Raw genomic sequence first — 22,090 nt, 5'->3', positions numbered from 1 at the left:
AGAATCTTAAGCAGGCTCCACACTCAGTACAGAGCCAGATGTGGAGCTTGATCTCATGACCATAAGATCACGACCCAAGACAAAATCAAGAGCTGGATGCTTAAGTGACTGAGGCACCCAGCCGCCCCCTTTTTTATTTTTAAATTTATTTTTAATTTTTATACATAAAAATTCATATAATCCTCACAATGGTTCTGTGAGTTAAAAACTATTATCTCCATTTGACTGGTAAGGAAATTAGAGCACAGAGAAGTTAAGTAATTTGTTTAGGATTACCAAGCTAGTAGAGGGCAGAGCCAGAGTTTTAACTCAGAGAGTTTTGCTCCAAAGCGCACACTCTTAACCACTACATTCTGTTGTCCATATGCCCATACAAATGTGTAGTATCACTATTACCCTATAGCCTTCCAGTTACTGTAAATTCAAACACGGTCTTGGAATTCAAGTTCTCTATCAGTCGGATCTCCAACTCACTTTCCCAAACTTATCTCACAGGGCTCCTAAACATTAATTCTTATCTCCTGATAAATTTTATTAGTCTTTTCACAAGTTTGCTTTTTCACACTTGCTTATATTGTCCCCTGTACCTAAAATGGTCTTGCTCTTTGTACCAATTCAAATTTTACTTAATATTTCAGAGCCAAATCCTTATCTATTCATACATTTATTGAATCAGTGTTTCGTTTTGAGCCTAGTCTGTGCCAAACATTTCAGTTTGGCTAATGATTTCTCAATTTTCCATATAACTATAAAATTTATTAGACTCACTTGAAATGTAGTTATATACTGGCTTATACTTAATTTAAATAACCATTTATTAGTTATCTTTGTATTCCTACAGTACATAGCATTTAATAATTTAAAAATAACAGTGTAGTGAAAACCTTTGCTTTGGAGTCAAATACTAAAGACCAGACTTAAAATTCTAGCTATTCTAAGGCAATTATTTTATTTTTCCAAGTCTGCATTTCCTTGCTGGAAAATGGGGATAATATCTATTCTCATAAGTTTGTAAATAAGATTAAATGTGATCAACATATATTACATGCCTAAAACAATAACAAGTATTCAGTATATATCAGTTTCTTTTTCCTTTTGCTTGAGGAAACCTCATTTTGTTCATTAGTTTCACAAAAATTTATTAGATGCCTTTTATACCTAACACCACTCAAAGAACTGGAGATTCAGTAATAAACAACAGACAAAATATATGTCTTCAGGAAACTTCTATTCTGTATAATGTCATACTGTCATAAAGGTTTTGAAGAAAAAAAAAGTAGGGTAAGCGGATGAAGAATGATGTTATTAGGTGCTATTTTAGGTAGGGTGGTGAAGAGGACCTCTCAGGAGATGACATTTGCAGAGATCTTAAGGAAACAGAGAATGAATCATGTGAGTATATGGAAGAATAAGGCTCCAAATAGTAAGTACAAAAGGCCCTAAGATAGGTATGAGCCCGGTGCTCCAAGAACAGGAAGAAGGCCAAGGCCACTATAATTGAAATAAATGAGAGGTAAAGTCATAAAGAGTTAGCCAAGAGAAGATCAGGTAGGACCTTTATAGTATCTTGTCAAGACTTAAACTTTTACTTTAATATATGAAGCCAATGAAAGGTTTTATACATAAGTGACAAGACCAATTAATAATATTAAAGGGCTACTCCAGCTCTTACATAAAGGGACTACAAAGGATCAAGCATGATAGCAAGGTTAGTCAGCAGATTATAAATAAAAAACTCTATATGGATTTAGATCCTGATTCTTAAGCAAAAACCATAGATACAACAGCCAGGAAACAAAAATAATAATCCTAAGTCTCAAAGAATGCACAATAAAACTACGAGAGCTAATAAATTCAGCCAAGTCGCACACTGTAAGATCAACACACAAAATTTAGTTGTCTTTGTATACATCAGCAATGAACACCCTGAAATGAAATTAAGAAAACAATTCCAATTACAATAGCACCCAAAAGAATAAAAAACCTAGGAATTAATTTACTCAAGAGGTGAAACACTTGTACAATAAAAACTACAGACAGTGCTAAAAGGAATCTCATGTACATGGACAAGACTTGATGTTGTTAAAATGGCAATGCCAAAGTGTTTTGGAGATTAAATACAATCCCTATCAAAATTCTAGTTTTTTGTTTTTTGGTTTTTTTGCATATATAAATAGAAAAGTCATTCCTCAAATTCACATGGGATTGCAACAGGCCCCAGATAGCTATAACAACACTGAAAAAAGAAGAGCAAAGTTGGAGGACTCACATTTTGTGGTTTAAAAATTTACTAAAAAGCAGTGTGGTACTGGCATAAAAACAGACATACAGACAGAATTGGGAGTTCATATATAAATCTATATACGTATGGCCAACTAGTTTTCAACAAGAGTGCCAAAATCATTCAATGGAAAAGAATATTTTCTTTAACAAATGGTGCTGGGATGACTGAATGTCCACATGCAAAAGAATGAAGCTGAACCCCTATCTCACACCATGTACAAAAGTTAGTTCAAAGAAAGAAAAAAAATAGAAAAATCAGGCTTTATCAAAACTTTTTTGCATCAAAGGACATTATGAAGAAGGTGAAAGACAGCCTATACAATGGGAGATAAGATTTGCAAATCACGTATCTTGGTAAGGATTGAGTACCCAGAATATATAAAGAACTCTTGTAACTTAAAATAAGAAGACAACTCAAAAAATGAGCAAAGGACTTGGGGAGACATTTTTCCAAAGAAATATACAAATATCCAACCAGCACATGAAAAGATGCTCAAAATCATTAGGGAAATGCAAATCAAAATATTAACAAGATACTACTTCACACCCACTGGGATGGCTAAAATTTTTTAACTTTTTTTAACATCTATTTTTGAGAGACAGAGAAAGAGAGACAGAGCGTGAGCAGGGGAGGGGCAGAGAAAGAGGGAGACACAGAATCCAAAGTGGGCTCCAGACTCTGAGCTGTCAGCACAGAGCCCGATGCGGGGCTCCAACTCCCAAACCGTGAGATCATGACCTGAACAGAAGTCAGACGCCCAACCGACTTGGGCCACCCACGCGCCCCTAGGATGGCTATAAGTAAAAAAATAAATAAATAAAAAGGAAAACCATAAACACTGATAAGGGCGTAAAGAAAATGGAACCCTCATAAATTTCTGGTGAAAATGAAAAATTATGCAGCCTCTATGCAAAACAATTTGGTGGTACCTCAGAAGATTAAACATAGAATTACAACATAACTAAGTGATTCCACTCCTAGGTATATATCCAAAAGAAATGAAACCAGGTACCCAAGCAAATCCATGTATATGCATGCTTTCAGCAGTACAGTACACATTAACTACACATCTAGCACTCCAAAATACTATACCCATTTTCACTCATTCACTTGAATAGCTTCACAGTATTTCATTGCACAGAGGTAAATAACATCATTTAGCTTATTAAATAATTCCCAACTGATGTACATTTGAGTGGTTTCTAGGACACTGTTACTACAAACAAAATGGCAAGGAATACCCTCCTTTCATATATGTCCTTGGCATCCTGTTCAAGTATGTTTGTAAGATAAATTTCTCGAAATAAAATTGCTTAACCAAAGTGACTGTATTTAAAAATTTACATATACTGCCAAATTATCCTCCAAAGACACTGAATTAATACTCTTACTATTAGTGTATGAGTGGCTATTTCACACCCTTCTATAAACACATCGTGACATTTAAACACATTTAAATGGTCAAATTCCTATCTCTGTCAAACCAAAAAATGAAATATGATATATTGTTATTGTATCAAATTAAATAACAGTTACTAGAAATCTGTAAGAGAACAATTTTTTAAAAATCTAATCAGGTAACTTCTCATCTTCTCAAAACTAAGTTATCTGAAATATGTGAATTTCAGACAAATTATTAAGTATCAGATCAAATCCCTTGGAGAAACTACAGCAATTACACACATTATTTTTTGATGTGAATGAAAAAAGAATCGTGCTTGTACATGCATTACTACTGCTGTGCTTCTCTCTCTGTGTTATCTTTCAAGTACCCGCTGGGACATAAATAAGCATAGACAGCTGGCTGTGCACTTACCCTGCCTCCCCCCCACCGACCACACACACAAAGATCAAACAAAGAAGAGTTGTGAGGTGAGAGAACATAATGCAGAAACCACACACATTAAAAAACAAATGAGGCTGTCTCATAAAACAGTCTATATTTACAAAAGAAAACAAAACCTGAGTTTGTCCCTGAATTAAAAAAAAATTTCTTTTCAACTCACATGAAAAAAATGAAGGTTATTTTTTCTTATTATTTAATTATGATGATGATGATGACAACATCACCACACTCATCTTGGAAATAAAAGAAAAAATTTCACACATAAATGACTGAGGTTTTCTTAGAAAGAACAACTCCCATCATATACTCCATATAATTTATATTGGTGTAGTGCTTCACAACTATATAAACATGTGTCACTTACACTTCTTAGCTGATGTCCATGAAGTGGTCTCAAGCTATCTCCTTCACACTAGGTGATTTTCTCATTTCTCTTCTTCATAACCCAGTCCCTCCTCCTATGCCTCACCCTCTTCCCCCACGAACTAAATCTCTACTCATCTGTCTCCTCTTGGAATGCCCTTCATTCCATCACATCCAGCATAAATGCCATCTCCTTCATAAAGTCTTCCCTGATGCTTTCATTTAAAAGTAATTACTTTGTTCCTTTGACCTGCTTAGAACATTTAACATTTTCCATCTTGGAGTATATTATTATTGTTTTAATATATGTCTTAATCTCCCTGGCATAAAAAACTTCCTAAGGAAAGGGATTTTCTTATATCTCTTAAGGCTTGCATCAAGCTTAATTATGAGGTACATAAAATTTACCTGTTGAATGAATGAATTCTAAAATAACCCTGTGAATTTAAGGTAGTACAGTCACTGAACAAATAAGGAAATTATTTAAAAGAAGTTAAATGAGAGGTGCCTGGGTGGTTCAGTCAGTTGAGCTTCTGACTTCGGCTCAGGTCATGATCTCATGGTTCATGGGTTTAAGCCCCTCATTGGGCTCTGTGCTGACAGCTCGGAGCCTCGAGCCTGCTTCAGACTTTGTGTCTCCTTCTCTCTCTGCCCCTCTCCCACTCATGCTCTGTTCTCTCTGTCTCTCTTTCTTTCAAAAAATGAATAAACATTTAAAAAAATGAAAAGAAGTTAAATGATATCCTTAAACCAAAACAATTAACAAATAGTAGTGTTGAGACTGAGATACAGGCTAGGCCTTTTTTTTTTTTTTTTTTTCAACGTTTATTTATTTTTGGGACAGAGAGAGACAGAGCATGAACGGGGGAGGGGCAGAGAGAGAGGGAGACACAGAATCGGAAACAGGCTCCAGGCTCTGAGCCATCAGCCCAGAGCCTGACGCGGGGCTCGAACTCACAGACCGCGAGATCGTGACCTGGCTGAAGTCGGACGCTTAACCGACTGCGCCACCCAGGCGCCCCAAGGCTAGGCCTTTTGAAGACAAGTCAGTGTTCCTTCCTTAACAACTGGCTTGATAATCTAGGGTTGGGTTTTTTATTACAATACTCCCATGCAGTCTATATAAGAAGACTGCACTCACCTAAAGAAACAGAACTAGATTAAAATATGATAATAAATTATACCAATATTAAATCATGAGCTTACAGTGAGCCATAATTATTAGATGTAATTTTCAGTAGTTGGTAGGAAGGAGAATTCTAAAAACACAAATGAAAACACACTGTCAATAGGTCAAGTTCATATGCTCTCTAAGAGTCATTACAGCTTGGGTTATAATTTCATAATATGTAATTGACAATCTTAATTAAGAATGTTAATGAGGAGAAACAACTTTGGTAAATTTTTTCTTAAACATCTGCTATATGTGTTGTACTGTGTTAGGAACCTAAAATACGAAAAATGAAAATACACAGTCCCTGCAATTGAGAATAGTAACTGTGACAGTGATAGAAACTTTCATGTTCAGGCACTATTATGATTACTAAACATTGAAAACAGAATATAATGGATATTTATACAAAACCATCGTATTTTTTACGTTTATTTATTTTGAGAGCGAGAGCATGTGCGGTGTGCGGAGGAGGGGTATAGAGAAAGAGGGAGAGAGGGGGAGAGAGGGGGAGGGAGAGAGAGAGAGAGAGAGAGAGAGAGAGAATGGCCAGCAGGCTCTGTGCTGTCAGTGCAGAGCCTGACACGGGGCTCGATCTCACGAACTGAACCACGAGACCAAGACCTAAGCCGAAATCAAGAGTTGGATGCTTAACTGACTGAGCCACCCAGGCACTCCACAATACCATCTATTTCTAAGTTTCTTTGTAGACTTTCCTGAGCAAAATTTAATCCTTTATTAATGATTCAAGTTATCATTATAAGCATAAGTACACAGACTCTTGAGGTATACCATGACTATTTGCCCTTAAAGTAAAAGTCCTTGAATGCAAGAACCTTTGAGATTTGTGTCTTTTTTGCTGTTTGTGTGTTTTTGGTTTATCGTTTAATTCCATCTCTGTCCTCTTTCATCCATTCCAATTTCCACCAATATTTTGTTTATTTTTTTAATGTTTATTCATTTTTGAGACAGAGAGAGAGACACACAGAGGACAAGTAGGGGAGGGGCAGAGAGAGGGAGACACAGAATTTGAAGCAGACTCCAGGCTCTGAGCTGTCAGCACAGAGCCCAACGCGGGGCTGGAACCCACGAACTGCGAGATCATGACCTGAGCTCAAACTGGATGCTTAACCAACTGAGCCATCCAGTCTCCTCTTCCACCAGTATTTTCTGAGCTCCTTCTATGACCCAGGCAGTATTCTAGGTGCTAGAGATACAATGGTGAACAGGAGACAAAAGTCCAGGTATCAAGGAACTTACATTCCAGTGGGAAAACAGATAAAAGAAACATAAATATGTAATATTATATCATGTACTTAAAAGTGCCCTGAAAAAACTAATGTGGGCTGAGGAGACAGAACAGGCTATTTTAGGGTAGGGTGATTAAGGAAGGACTCAGTGAAGAAGTGGCATTTGAACAGAGACTGTATGAATGAAGTGAAGAAGTAAGCCACACAGACATCTTAGGGAAAAAGCCTCTTAGGCAATTGCAAGGGTTCATAGATGGGATGATATTCAAGGAACACCATAAATGTACTTGGAAACACGGTGAGACCAAGTGTGGGGAGGATGACAGGGTATAGTCAGAAAGCCCATAGGGGCAAGACCCTATAGGGTCTTTTAGTCTATGGAAAGAAGGTTCAACTTTATTGTAAGAGAAGCCATAGAGAGATGTTGAGGAGGACAGCAATATGATCTAACTTACATTAAAAAAAAGAAAAAAAAAGAAAAGAAAAGATACTGGTGGCTATGAGGAGGCAAGAGTGGCTGCAGCGAGAGCAGTGAGGCCAGTTCAGAAGGCTGGTGCGGTACACTAACAGGACACGGCTGCTTATACAAGGATGGCATTGGTGGAAGTGGTCAGATTCAAAATGGGTGAAGGGGGTGGAAAGTACAGGCTTCTAGTTACAGAATGAACAAGTCACAGGGATGAAAGGTATTATAAAAGTGTTGTATGGTGACAGATAATAGCTACACTGTGGCAAGCACAGCATAATGGAAACTGGTTGAATCACTATGTTGTACATTTGAAACATCTGACACTCTGTGTCAACTGTACTTTACACACACACTGTTAAAGATAGAGCAACAGGCTTTGCTGGTGGATTGGAGATAAGGTATGAGAGAAAAGAGAGGCTAAAGGTTTTTGGCCTGAGAATCTGATTAAAAAAAAATGATGATATATAGAAAAGAAAGTGTATTTGGGGGTAAAAAATATTTTTGTCCATGTAAGTATGAAATGCCTATTACTATCCAAATAGTCAATTAGATATCAGAGGAGAGAGTAGACGTACTTGAGAGTCACTGCCATACAGGTAACATTTATGGCCATAAGCCTGAATAAATTGCCTGGTTAGGAAATGAATGTCGACAGAGAGAGAATTTGAGGATTTAGTCCAGCAGTACTGCCCAACATTTAGATGTCACAAAGAAAAGAATAGTTAGCAAAGGAGACTGGAAAGAACTTCCAGCAAAGTTTAACAAGAAAAGCTGCAGAAGGTGGTTTCCCAGCAAAACCAAGTGAAGAGTTTCAAGAAGGGATGATTCACAATGTCAAATGCAGCTGAGGGCTATGTCAACTTCTGTTGGGAGGTTTAGTAAGATAACGCCTCCCTTGCTGTTATATCATTTCTAGATGTTGGGAGTGCACTTGCTTCCAGCAATCCCTTCTACCTCTTTCTAATTCGTAACTTAGAAGATAGGAAATTATACAACACAGTTTCTTAAAATTATATGGAGTAATTGTAAATATGTTCTGGAAAGGATGTGAGAAAGACTCCAAGAAGCAAAGTAAATAAATTTTAGTGCACAAATTTTGTAATTTTATTTACTCTCATCTGTGAACAAGGGAGTTGAGGTTCTTGATAACTGAACTCTGAAAATGTATAAAGAAATTGTACATAAAAACTAGAAAACATGGAGAACAAAAGTCATAAACTAGTAATGTTGTAAAAGGAAATATGTCCGAGAGGAAAAGCAAACTAAACAAATGACCAAACACTGCCCTATCTCCCCCAGTCATTTATAAGAACAAAAAACAACCCTGACAGATTTCTCTTTCAGAAGCAGCTTTGTTAGTTTGATACCAGCTTTGACAGAAGGACAGAATATAACATGGGCATATTAGTAAGAATAATTTAGCTTAAAATTTTAAATGACTTACCGGCAAGCACAAGGGTAATATTCAGTACAATGAATATTCCACAAAACAGGCCAACTCTAAAAGTAGTCCATGCTGGTGCAGGCTGTAGAAAGAAAAACAGCATGCCAGGTATAGGGCAAAATACTGCATACATTTAGCATATGATCTAATAAATTAGTACTATGAATCCCAAAGTTCTACCATGAAAACAAAGATATTTTATGAACTGAATTTTTATAAATCAGAACCAGAGAAACATCCTTCATCCTCCTATAATATGAAAACAGAGTAGCCAGTTATTCAAATTCTTTTACAGAAATCTCAATTACTAAATAAACAAGATTATAATCATAGACGTCAAAGTATACATACACTGAGTTTTCCTTATAGGAGAAACCTGAGTGCAATTTCATTTTTACAATGTATACATCTTTAAATTTCGTTAAGTCACTCTTTACTCAGAGTTCACGTAATTGGTAGAAGGAACCATGAAGACAGTGACAAGATTAACAACAAGTATTTTCTATACTACTTACACTATTAATACTGGGATAATCTAAAGTGAATTTTTATTTATTTATTTTAATGTTTATTTTTGAGAGACAGAGGGAGAGCGTGAGTGGGGGAGGGGCAGGCAACAAGAGACAGAGACAGAGACAGAGACAGAGAGGAAGAGAGACAGGATCTGAAGCAGGTTCCACACTGACAGCAGTGAGCCTGATGTGGGGCTCAAACTCATGAACTGCAAGATCGTGACATGAGCCGAAGTCAGATGCTTAAGCAAATGAGCTACCCAGGTGCCCCTAAAGTGAATTTTTAAAGACATGCTAGAGGGGCACCTGGGTGGCTCAGTCAGTTAAGCGTCTGACTTCAGCTCAGGTCATGATCTCACAGCTCGTGAGTTCGAGCCCCGTGTTGGGCTCTGTGCTGACAGCTCAGAGTCTGGAGCCTGCTTCTGCTTCTGTGTCTCCCTCTCTCTTTGCCCCTAACCCACTCACATTCTGTCTCTGTCTCTCTCAAAAATAAATAAACATTAACAAAAAAATTTAGTTCTGTGTTTTAAAAAAAAAAATAATAATAAAGACATGCTAGAGATTCTCAAGAGACTGGTATATCTGAATCTCCAGAGTATAAAGGTTAAAGAATATTTTTCTCCATTTTAATGCAGATTTATATCAACTGCTTTCTAATATAAAAGAAAGTACCTGATATTTTAAAAGTAAAGGGATGAGAAACACAGGAAAGAGAAAATATTGTGGATTTAAATATCTGCAATGAGTGTTATAAAGAGATTCTGCTGGTTTTTAAGGTGATATTATATTTAAGATGGTTTAAATGTTCTCTAAAAACCTTTAAATGAAAAAAAAATTGAGACTCCCTCTGACTTACATATTATTAATCAGTAACAGGTATCTGCAATTGTTAGTTTAAGACTGAAAGCATCCAGAGGGAAGACAGTCATTTGTATTTAAAATTTTTTTTCTTTAGTTTAAAAAATTGTGTGATTTATCATATAGGAAAGAACACATAAAATGTATTTGAACTGTTAAGGAACTGAATAATAAAGTGTGCCTATACCTATCACTCATCTTTAGAAAAAGAACATTTCTATTAACTTTGACATCTCTAACCCTTCCAGATCCATAAACCTTCCCCCCTTGCCAAAGATAACCATTTACGTGTTTTTTTTTTTTTAGCTTTACCAACTCTTCATGCATTCAGAAACACCTTAATTTTTTGAGATTAATTTTATTATTAATAGTTTTACTGAAATAAACTAATATATATTAAAGCATACACATTTAAAGTATCTAATTTGATGTTCTGATATAAGTAAACACTTATGAAACTATCACCATGATCAAGACAATGAACATATGTATCACCCCCCCCCCCCAAGAGATTCCTCACGCCGTTCTGTAACACTTTTCCTCTCACCACACCCATCCTACCACTAGACAATCATGGACCTTTCTGTCATTATATAGTAGTTTGCATTTTCCAGAGTTTTAGGTAAACAAAACCATATAGAGTATGTACTCTCTTTTGGTCTGGCTTCTTTCACTCAGTGTAATTATTTTGAGATGCATCCATACTGTTCCATATATCAATGTTTATTCCTTTTTATTGTTGAGTAGTATGCCATTGTATGGATATACCATAATTGTTTATCCATTCACCTAATTGATAGATACGAGTTGTTTCCAGTTTTAGGCTATTATGAATAAAGCTGCTACAAAACATTTGCGTACATATCTTTTTTTTAAAAAAAAAGGATTTTATGTATGTATGTATGTATGTATGTATGTATTTAAAAGTAAGCTCAACACCCAAACTCATGACTCCAAGATCAAGAGCTGAATGCTCTACCAACTGAGGCAAGCAGGAGCCCCTGGTATACACATCTTTATATGAAAATATGCTTGCAATCTGCCTTGGGTAAATACCTATGAGTGTAATGGCTAGATTATATGGTAGATGAAGGTTTAATTTTTAAGAAACTGCCAAATTGTTTTCCAATATGGTTGTATTATTTGATATTCCAATAGCAGCATATGAGATGTCAGAGCTTTTGTTCCTCCAACATTTAGTGTGTCATCATTCTAATAGGTATATATTATCTCATTATGGTTTTAATTTGTATTTCCCTATGACTGATGATATTGAACATCCATTTACGTTTACTTGCTACTTATCCATCTTTGATTGTGTGTTTGGTCAGATTTCTTGCCCACTTTTAGTTTACGTCGTTTGTTTTCTTATATTTGAATACTGGATTCTTTATACGTTTTGAATACAAATCCTCTGTCAGATATATTTTGTAAATATTTTCTCTTGGTCTGTTGCTTTTCTTTTCATTCTCTTAATATTGTCTTCTGAAGAGAAGTCTTAAATTTTGATGAAGTGCTTTTGGTTTTATTTGTTAGATCTCTGCATAAACCAGCCATCAGGATGTTTTCCTGTATCTTCTTCAAAAATGTGTAGTTTTCGGTTTCATTTAGGTATACTTAAAATTAATTTTTGTATATGATGTGGAGTTCTAATGTTTTTCTTTTGCAGTTGGAAGCCAATTGCTCCAGTGCCATTTATTGAAAAGAGTATCCTTTCTAAGCTGAACTGTCCTTACATCTTTATTAAAAATTAGTTGTACTTAAATCTTTATATCTGTCTTTACATCTTTATTGAAAATTAGTGCCCAGGGGCGCCTGGGTGGCTCAGTAGGTTGAGCATCAATTTCAGCTTAGGTCATGATCCCAGGGTCATGGGATTGAGCTCCGTGTTGGGCTCCACACTGAGCATGGTACCTACTTAAGATTCTTATTCTCTCTCTCTCTCCCCCTCTGCCCCTCTCCCCTACTCACACACTCTCCCTCCCTAAAAAATAAAGAAAAAAAATTTATTTAATTAAAAAAACAAGAAAATCATTTGTCCATGTATTCATTGGTCTATTTTTGGACATTTTATTCAGTTTCATTCATCTACTTGCCTATCTTGACACTAATACCATACTGTTCTGATTACAGTAGTTTTAATAAGTTTGATATGAAGTAGTCTCAATCTTTCAACTTAGTTGTTCTAAAGTTTTTATGGTTATTCTTGGTCCTTTGTATTTCCATATAAATTTTTACATTTGCTAACCAGTTATACATACATAATAAATATAAAGACCTATTGAGATTTTGAGCTGGATTGTGTTTTATCTATGGATCTATTTAGGAAGAAATGATACCTTAGAAATATTGGGTTTTCTAACCCATGAAAATGGCATATCTCTCATGCATTTGTCTTCTTTATTTCTCTTAGCAATGTTTTAGTTTTCAATGTAAAGATGCTGTACATCTTGTGTCAGATTTATCCCTATATATTTCTATTTTAATTATAAACAGCATTTAAAAATTTGATTTCTAATTATTCTTGATTTTATATATGTATATATATATATATACACAAACACAAATATATGCAATTTATTTTATATGTTCATCTAATATTCTGCAACCATGCTAAACTCACTTATTAGTTCTAGTAGCTATTCTAATAATTCACTGCATTTTTCTACACAGGTTATCATGTCATCAGCAAAAACCCCACCAGTTTTAGTTCTTTGTTTAAATCTGAATGCCTTTTATTTCTTTTTCCTACCCTCCTGCACTGGCTAGAATCTCTAGTACAATTTTGAATAAAAGTGGTTACGTTGAATCTCCTTTTTTGTCCCTAGTTAGGGAGAAGGCATATAGTGTTTCATCATTAAGTATAATATTAGTTGTAGGTTTTTGCCTTTTATTAGGATAAGGAAGCTTTTTTTGTTATGGATTTCCATTCCACTGTGGTCAGAGAACATATACTCTATGACTTAAATCCTTTTAAGTTTATTGAAACTGGTTTTATGACACAGAATATATCATTTCAATGTTTTGGTATAACTACTGTGTAGACATCATTTAATAATTTTTTTTTAGAAATTTTTTTAGAACCTTGGCATTTTGGATGAAGATATGCAATACCCAAGCATACCTGAATCCTCCACCACATATCACGAAATAAAAACCTCATCTTAATCGTTTAAGGAGACCCAGAAGTTAGGATGTCAATAAAAATAAACAAGAGAAGGAGTACAGAATAAGAAGAGAAAGGTGAGAAGACATTATAATTCATCATGAAGTGAGATGTGGCATTTAATATTTTAAAAATGAAATAATAGTAATAACTACTTTTAAACTTTGGCTGACATATATTTTTTTAAGTAACGAAACTAGAATTTTACCAGCTAAACAGATTATGTTCATTACTAAACAGACAAAACCAACTGACCAGACAACTGGAAGAAAATACGAACCTGAGCAGCTCCCAAAGGGGGAACACGTAAACGCTTCATAGCTTTTTGTCTGTCACCATCTTCAAGTTCATTAGTCACTACAGCCTAGAAAGACACATTAAATTTTGACACAGGTTATACTAACCTTGAGTAATACATAAATAATTCTGAACCATTTATACATATGGTATCCTGATAACCTCTTGGTGACTATATACTGAATAAAAAGCAAAACAAAAAAATCATGAGTAAGATTATTATATTCAAAGCCAGCAAGTAATTACAAAAAGGGAACAGAGATGAGGAATTATTTCATTAAAAATAAGACATTAATTTTATTGAAAATGTGTGGCACACAAATGAAATTACTATACCTCAGTTTCAGAGATGAGCTGGTTGATTTTCTTGCACGTATAAAAAGGCGCCACTTCTACATGAGCCACTCGCCAATCTGCTCCACGAGACGTTTCCAGGATCTTGTCATGCTTTTTGAGGATTTTTCGAAACCCTGTAAAATTCAGATTCTACAGAAAGAAATGAGAAACACTACCGTAATTTCCACCACCATAAAAGAAGGAAAACAATAAGCACTATGCATTGATGAGCTGATTGAGGACTGAGTACTGAGAGAAATGGCAATGCTTTCATACAAGCATTTACTACTAAAAAGATAAGACTCTTCTTTCTTATTCCATCTGTTTATTTCAAGGTAGTATACCATCAGTAATAAAAGAAATCCTGAACTATGAATCCTAATATTTCTATTTCAAGTAAATTAATAAAAGTCTTAAACTCAAAACATCTTTATTTCCATTTTCTTATGTACAATATTCTCAAAAAGGCTAGTTCGTATTATTTTGCTTCATGATCAAAAGAAGACTGTCAGAAAAATGTTTGGATTTATCATACATTGACTACATTTCTTAGTTTTGTTTTCTGAAGGACTGGCATAGCTATGTATTTTACCTCTAATGTGCAACCATTTATGAACCAGCATGGAAAAATGGAAAATCATCTATTTCTTTTAACTTTCATTTTACTTCCATCAATTCTCAGTTTGGGGATGGGAGTGTGAAGAGAGTCAGTAGAAGTGATCACATACATAGGGTTTCACTGATGGTGGGTGAGAGCTTGCACTCTTTCTCCATTTCCACAATATCAAAATAGTATACTTTTCTACATTCTCAAATTGCTGTTTTTTTGATCAACGTGCAAGAAAAAGCAAGAAACCGGCTTTTCACGGTTCTTTAAACCAGAGGCTTCCAAATTTGTTGATCACATAGTCCTATCAGTAAAAAAATTGAATACTGACTCCAAATTAGACTTTGCATGCTTCCTAGTTTGTATATAATTTTTTTTCTCATACTTTAATAAATCATCTTAAACTTTCCTTGGGGTGCATACACCATGAATTAAAGACTGCTTTCAATTTTCCTTTCTCCTCACTCTCAATATAAATATATTCTTACAGAATAGCCAGCCTCAAAGAACAGAGAATGGATCAGAACTTTTATAATTAATGATTATTTTTGTTTTCCCAAACTTTTTTTTTAATGTTTGTTTTTGATAGAGAGGGGGGGGGAGAGAGAGAGAGAATGAGGGAGCATGAGTGGGGGAGGGCACAGAGAGATAGGGAGACACAGAATCCAAAGTAGGCTCCAGACTCTGGGCTGTCCGCACAGAGCCCAATGTGGGGCTCAAACTCACAAACCATGAGTTTATGACCTGAGCTTAACCAGCTGAGCCATCCAGGCCCCCCAGGGAGCTTTTTATAATGACCCCACACAAAAGCTGCTGGGAAAGTTAATAAAACAAAATTTAAGAGGGGTATTTCCCTGTAACACAGAAGCAAAATCAATGAAATATGAAACGTTAATGTTTTACAGCATTATAAGAAAGAATACATTTTTGTTTCTTTTTAAATATAAATTATAATGCTATAGATAAATTTCAAAGGAAAATAATTTCTCATGATATGCTTTACTATTCTTCTTTGAATGATAAAATATTAAATTATCAAAGAAGAACACAGAATTATGAAAGAGATGGAAATAAGTACATGCATTAACAGCTTAGAATACTGCAGATATGAGACTATAATGTCTTCTTATTTTAAAACTCCCAATTTACCCCTAGAATACTTTTGTTGTATAATCTTGAGTTTTCATCCTGTGATGATTGTAACCACAGATTATCAGTACTAATCACAATAAAATGGAAAAAGAATAGTACGCAAAGTCACTAAATTTAGAGATTAGAGAAGCTTTGCCTACTGAAATGTTTATTATTGAACAAATCATCTGTTCTTCTATAAATTTGTTATAGAGTCAACTATGTAAACAAATCTGTAAAGAATTAGAAATTAATAAATGCCTTCAATTTCCATAATTTAATGTACATGGTAGTAAGGCTTTACAGATTGGATTTTAAAAATAGTCATATATCCTAATTGCATAGATATTCAGTCTCTATATATATTTGCTGTGACCTAATTTCTTTTCTCTCACAAGAATTCTTTTCTACTTAAAAAAAAAAACCTTTATTTTAATTCTAATGTAGTTAATACACAGTGTTACATTAGTCTCAGGTGTACAATATAGTGATTCAGTAATTCCATAAAGATTTTTTTATCACAGAGTCATATTGCAGTCTGCGGATAATAAAATTGGAAGGATTGTTAGTTGTAAATTGAAAAGTCAGTATCTTTTATAATATTATTAGTGTTAGTTTCAGGAAAGTTAACTGTCTAATTGCCTTTGTGGAAATTTTGCTATAGGTTTGGAGGAATATAAAGCTCTTACATAGCCAGCGGTGGTTGGGTAAACATATACAATTCCTTATTTCTATTCACCACTACCACAGATGCCTCTAAAAACAGGAAGCAAACCATTAGGAAGCAAACTGTGAGTGAATATAGTGAATGTTGTACAAAAAGTTTTCAAAAACTGATCTTCAAAAACAGAAATCTTTTCACAAATTTTTTTGATGTTTATTTTTGAGAAAGAGAGAGAGAGAGAGCAGAGCAGAGTGGGAGCGGGGGAGGGCAGAGAGAGAGGGAGACAGAATCTGAAGCAGGTTCCAGGCTCCGAGCTGTCAGCACAGAGCATGATGTGAGGCTCAAAAGCACGAATCATGAGATCATGATCTGAGCCGAAGTCAGACAGTTAACTAAGCCACCCAGGTGCCCCCAAAATAGAAACCTTGTTACACTATTTTGCTACCTTTGATATGTGGTTTTTAGCCAATTAGAACAACTGAAATCACATTAAGAACCTAAAAAATAATGACATGCTAAAGATTTCCCTTTTTGGATTGGCCCATTAGTATAGTTCAAGGTTAATTCCAAATTTCTCAATTATTTGAAGATTCCATTCTCCAGGGTAAAAACTGAAGTACCTGATAGTTCTGCAGCAGGATAAGACTGAGGTAGAACTCGCTGAAGGCCAGTTTAAGGTCTTTAATATTCCTATGTTGGACACGTTCCTCGTGGGACAAGTGGAAGACTGGCTTTCTGCGTTGTCGCAGTGTAGTAACGCCAGTGCTCTCTTTCTGTGCATCCAGTGATGACTGAAGCTCATTCTGAAGTGTAGCAAACCTGCGCTGAGCCTCCGCAAGCTTCTCTGTTAAAAAAAAAAAAAAAAAGAAAGAAAGAAAAAAGAATTTCAAAACATCAAGATAAAAAAGCTGGTAAAGTTCTCACTGACTTCTGAATTTTTAGTATTTATTCCAGTTTGTTTCCCTAAAATTTCTAGGAAAAAAAATGTTACATGTAATATTTAGAACTGGATAGGAAAAAAATGTTTTGGTGTAACATTTCATCCTATCATTCTATCCCACGTTTCCCTCCCTGTAAAACCTCAAGTGTACCCTTTGTTTTTACAGATGAAGATACAGAATTTAAAAAGCCATGAAAAGTGAGAATGCAAAATGGTACAGCCACATTATAATCTGGAAAAGAGTTTGTCCATTCTCGAAAAGTTAAACATAGAGTTAGTTACCTTAAGATGCAGCAATTTCACTCCTAGGTATATACCCAAGAGAACTGAAAACATACGTTCACACAAAAACTTGTACATATACGTGAATATGTATTCACAATAGTCAAAAAAAACCTAGAAAAATAGTAAAAAAAAAAAAAACCCTAAATGTCCATTAACCAATGAAAGGATAAGTGAAACACACACACACACACACACACACACACACACACACAGGAAATATTATTCAGTCATAAAAAAGAATGAAGTACTGATAGATGCTACAACACGAATGAAACTTGAAGAAACCATGTAAGTTAAAGAAACCAGACACAAAATGCTACATGTTATCTTATTCCATTTATATGAAATGTCCAGAACAGGCAAACCCAGATACAGATTAGTGATTGCTAGGGTCTAGGGGGTTGGAAGAATGGGGAATGACTGCTAATGGGCATGGGGTCTTTTGGGGATGATGAACATGTTCTGGAATTATATAATGGTGATGGTTGTACAACCTCGTGAATATTCATGATTTGAATCTCTCTCCTCAGGAATAGCTCAGTCTCTTTTAATCGCTTATGTGAGTAGTCAGGCTTCCTTGGGATAATCTCCCATTCTTTTTTTTTTTTTTTTTTTAATGTTGATTTATTTTGAGATAGTGCGTGCACATATGTGTAAGCAGAGGAGGGGCAGAGAGGGAGGGAGACATAGAATCTGAAGCAGGCTCCAGACTTCAAGCTGTCAGCACAGAGCCCGACATGGGGCTCAAACTCACGAACCACAAGATCATGACCTGAGCTAAAGTCACACAGTTAACCAACTGAACCACCCAGGTGCCCCAATAATCTCCCGTTCTTAGTCAACTGATTTGGAACCTTGAATACAGCTGCAAAATCCCTTCAGAGCAACACCTAGATAGATGTTTGACTGAATAACTGGGGAAAGATACAGAATACATGAGGAGGATGGAATCTCAGAGGCCTCCTTAGAATTATGCTATCTCTGGACTGATGCAAATTTCTAGAGACTCCAAATGCCACTTGGCCCAGCAGTCAAATGGAGATTTATAGTGTTCAGGTTTAACTCACAGTGGACCCAGTTGGTCCATGAACTCACACTATGATTACTTTCTCAGTTCTAGAATGTATAACTGAAATAGAAACATCAGGCCACTTGTACAAATCTCACACTGACTCTGACCCAGGGATAAGGGCCATTATTGTCGGAAGGACTAGTGGAAGTTCCAAGAACTTCTCCCTATCAAGATAATAATCAAGAAGCAAAAACACATCCTTAGGGGAACTCCAGAGCTTAGTGCCACAACCAGAGACTTGAAAGATACAGGGATGTTGATATCTATCGTTCCCCATTTAATTCATCTATTTAGTCTGTGCAGAAGTTGTATGGATCTTGAAGAATGACTGTGGATCACAGCAAATGTAATCAAGTGCTCATTCTGATGTCAGCTGCCATTCTAGATGTGGTATCATCACTGGAGCAAATCAACACAGCCTCTAGCACCTGGTATGCAGCTATGCACCTAATAATGCAGCTTCTTATCTGGCAGCAGATGCCAGCATTGTCTGAGCCCCAGAAATGGCATCATTCCCCATAAGTACTGGTCAGCCACCTAGTGGCAGGTTGAATGCAACTGGATGCAGGGGGCAGATCTGTCCTCTCTGGAATAAATGTATTCTTGATATGGTTGTGCCATCCCTGCTCATAACATTTCTGGTTAGCACCACTATTACCTGGAATGTCTTATCCATTTTCATGGTATACTACACAGCTTTGTTTCTGATCAAAAAACTCATTTCACAGCAAAGGTAGTAAAACAATAAGCATATCCATGGAATATAATGGTCCTACCACATACCCAGAAATTGCTAGCTCAAAGAAAGACTTAAAATGAGAGACAAAACTCTTGAAGAATAGGGTTCTGCCTTATAGCATTATATTGGTGTTTTCGCAAACACAGTCAAAATACAGAGTCTACGAATCAAGGAAGGGAAGTGGGAGTGGCTCCTTTCACTACTATACTAAAAATTCACTCACCCAATTTTTGCTTCCCAATCTGCAACTTGAGCTCTGCCTATTGGTTAGTTCTCAAGAAGAAATACTTCTTTCAGAGGAATACAACAACGGTTACACTGAATTGGAAGATGAGGAACACCTGGCCATTTGGGGCTCATCATACTACTGAACCAGTAGGCAAAGAAGTTGTTTACTGATTAGTGATTGATCCCAATGACCAAGGGGAAAGTGAATTGTTGATACACAATAGGAGCAGGGAGGATTGTGTCCATAACCCAGGAGACTCTTTGGAATGTATCCTAGTATTTCCATGACAAGTAATAAAAATTAATGGGAGGCCGCAGACATCAAAGAAAAGAATTATTGACGATTCAGACCCATCAGGAATTGAAGTCTGGGTCATTCTATCCACTAAAGAACCCTAGTCAGTTGGGCTTCTGGCTGAGGGCAAAGGGTAGCGGAAAAGGCAAAATCATAGATACAAACTATGGCCTTTTGACTTCACGCTCTTTTACATAGTTTGTATTTTCCTCTTTTTGTTGCAATCTGGGTAACTGCTTCAGCTCTATGTTCAAGTGTATAAATTCTCTTTTTAAAAATTTTTTTTAACATTTATTTTTTTTTTTAAGAGGCAGAGAGAGAGCATGACCAGGGGAAGGGCAGAGAGAGAGGGAGTCACAGAATCTGAAGCAGGCTTCAAGCTCTGAGCTGTCAGCACACAGCCTGACACGGGGCTCGAACTCATAAGCAGTGAGATCATGACCTGAGCTGAAGTCAGACGCTTAACCGACTGAGCCATCCAGGCGCTCCTATAAATTCTCTCTTAATCTCTACCTAATTTACAGGTTTAACTGGTTAAGATATTAAATTCAGTGATTATATTTTAATTATTAAAAGTTTTAATTGGTTATTTTAAAAAGTCAATTTTGATCGTTTCTTCTTTGTTCATGGTTTTGATATTCTTCTATGTCTTTAGCCATACTAAGCATATTGTTTTATTTTGTATCTAATTAATTTTGCATATTTTATGCAGCATCTTACTGTTTTGTAGTTGAGAGGTTTTCAGGATTTCTTCCTAATCATCCATATTGTAAGAAAAAGAACTATTTACCTATTTTCAAATCTCCAACTGAAAAGGCAAAATGAATCTCAAATTTCTTATTAAAGCTAAGCATTTCCACTGCAAAGTTGTTTATCTTATTATCCTTCTGATCAAAAACAATATAGAACTTTTTGGTTCTTTCTTGGTTCACTGTGCACTTAATGATTCAGTAATTTTTTCGTGATGCTTCTAGATCAAAAGATACATATAACACTTCTGTTTTATTAACAACTTAAATATTTATGCCCTAACCAGTTAAAAGCCATACAAAAAAACAGTATACACAAATACATACACAATATATAATGAAAGAATGTGAGACAAGGTCAACTATAAATTACTTTGCCGATTAAAAAGCTTAGGTAACTTCTAAGACCCAAAAGCCAGAAAATCATAAGTATATGAATGATCAACTTTTACTGTTAAAAGACTGATATATGAATTTGCTATCTGTTTACCATCCTTAGCCACAAATGTCAATACATAAATTTTGTAATTATTTACATCTTTCATCATATGGATATTAAAAATGAAAGTAGTCCAAAAAATGGAAAGAAAGAAGAACTGTTACTTCCTGTATGCCAGCAATGTCATGAAACAAATGCCTCCCCATCTGGCAAACTCCTCACTCATTTTACAAGGCTAACCTCAAATATTATTTTCTATGTAAAGTCTTTCTTGCCTAACAACTCTCAGCTACAACTTGAAACTCCCTCTACAGGGCTCTCATTAGACCACAAACATGCATACAAAGCACACTGAACATATAATTCTTTGTTTATATGTTTGTTTCATTAACTGTGAGCTCTCTAAGGCCAATGCTTCTCTCTTGAGAGCAAAAAAAATCTTCATGTTTTAATGGTGAGCAATTTTCTAATAGCTTTTTCAGATATACTTTACACAGCATAGAATTCACCGATGGTAAGCATAGTTTGGTGATTTTTAGTAAATCTGTGGAGTTGCGCAATCATCAACACCATTCAATTTTAGAACATTTCCAACATCCCATACACTTCTGTCATGGCCACTGGCTGTCATTCCTCATTCCCACCCCTGGCCCCAAGTAACCACTGATCTGCTTTCTGTTTCTATAAACTTGCCTTTTCTGGACACTTTTATAAAGGAATCATACGATGTGTTGTCTTTTGCATCTGTCTGGATTCTTAACATAATGACTTTGATGTTCATCCACAGGAGTTTGTTCTTTTTATTGCTGAATTATACTTTGTTGGGTGGATATACCACATTTTGTTTAAATATGCATGTTGATGGACAATTGTTTCTATTTTTTTACTATATAAATTATGCTATTAATATTCACATATAAATTTTTGTGGACTATCATCATCATC

General features: G+C 35.5%; 1 protein-coding gene across 3 annotated transcripts in view; it reads right to left on the bottom strand.

Annotated features, from left to right (window-relative positions):
* XPR1 (xenotropic and polytropic retrovirus receptor 1) overlaps window positions 1-22,090 on the bottom strand; it is a 219,836-nt gene that overhangs the window by 56,080 nt on the left and 141,666 nt on the right. For all 3 annotated transcript variants that reach the window (XM_086693651.1, XM_086693653.1, XM_086693652.1), the window contains 4 exons: window positions 17,019-17,242; window positions 13,997-14,146; window positions 13,644-13,727; window positions 8,828-8,909 (listed from right to left, as the gene is read on the bottom strand). In XM_086693651.1, coding sequence (XP_086549777.1) covers window positions 8,828-8,909; window positions 13,644-13,727; window positions 13,997-14,146; window positions 17,019-17,242 — 540 coding nt within the window. The remainder of the gene's footprint in view (window positions 1-8,827; window positions 8,910-13,643; window positions 13,728-13,996; window positions 14,147-17,018; window positions 17,243-22,090) is intronic.

This window comes from Puma concolor, chromosome E4, assembly GCF_028749965.1.
Source record: "Puma concolor isolate L17-30 chromosome E4, mPumCon1.1.hap2, whole genome shotgun sequence".
In the NCBI taxonomy this organism is placed as follows: Eukaryota; Metazoa; Chordata; class Mammalia; order Carnivora; family Felidae; genus Puma; species Puma concolor.
This window is presented reverse-complemented; position numbering and strand designations above follow the sequence as displayed.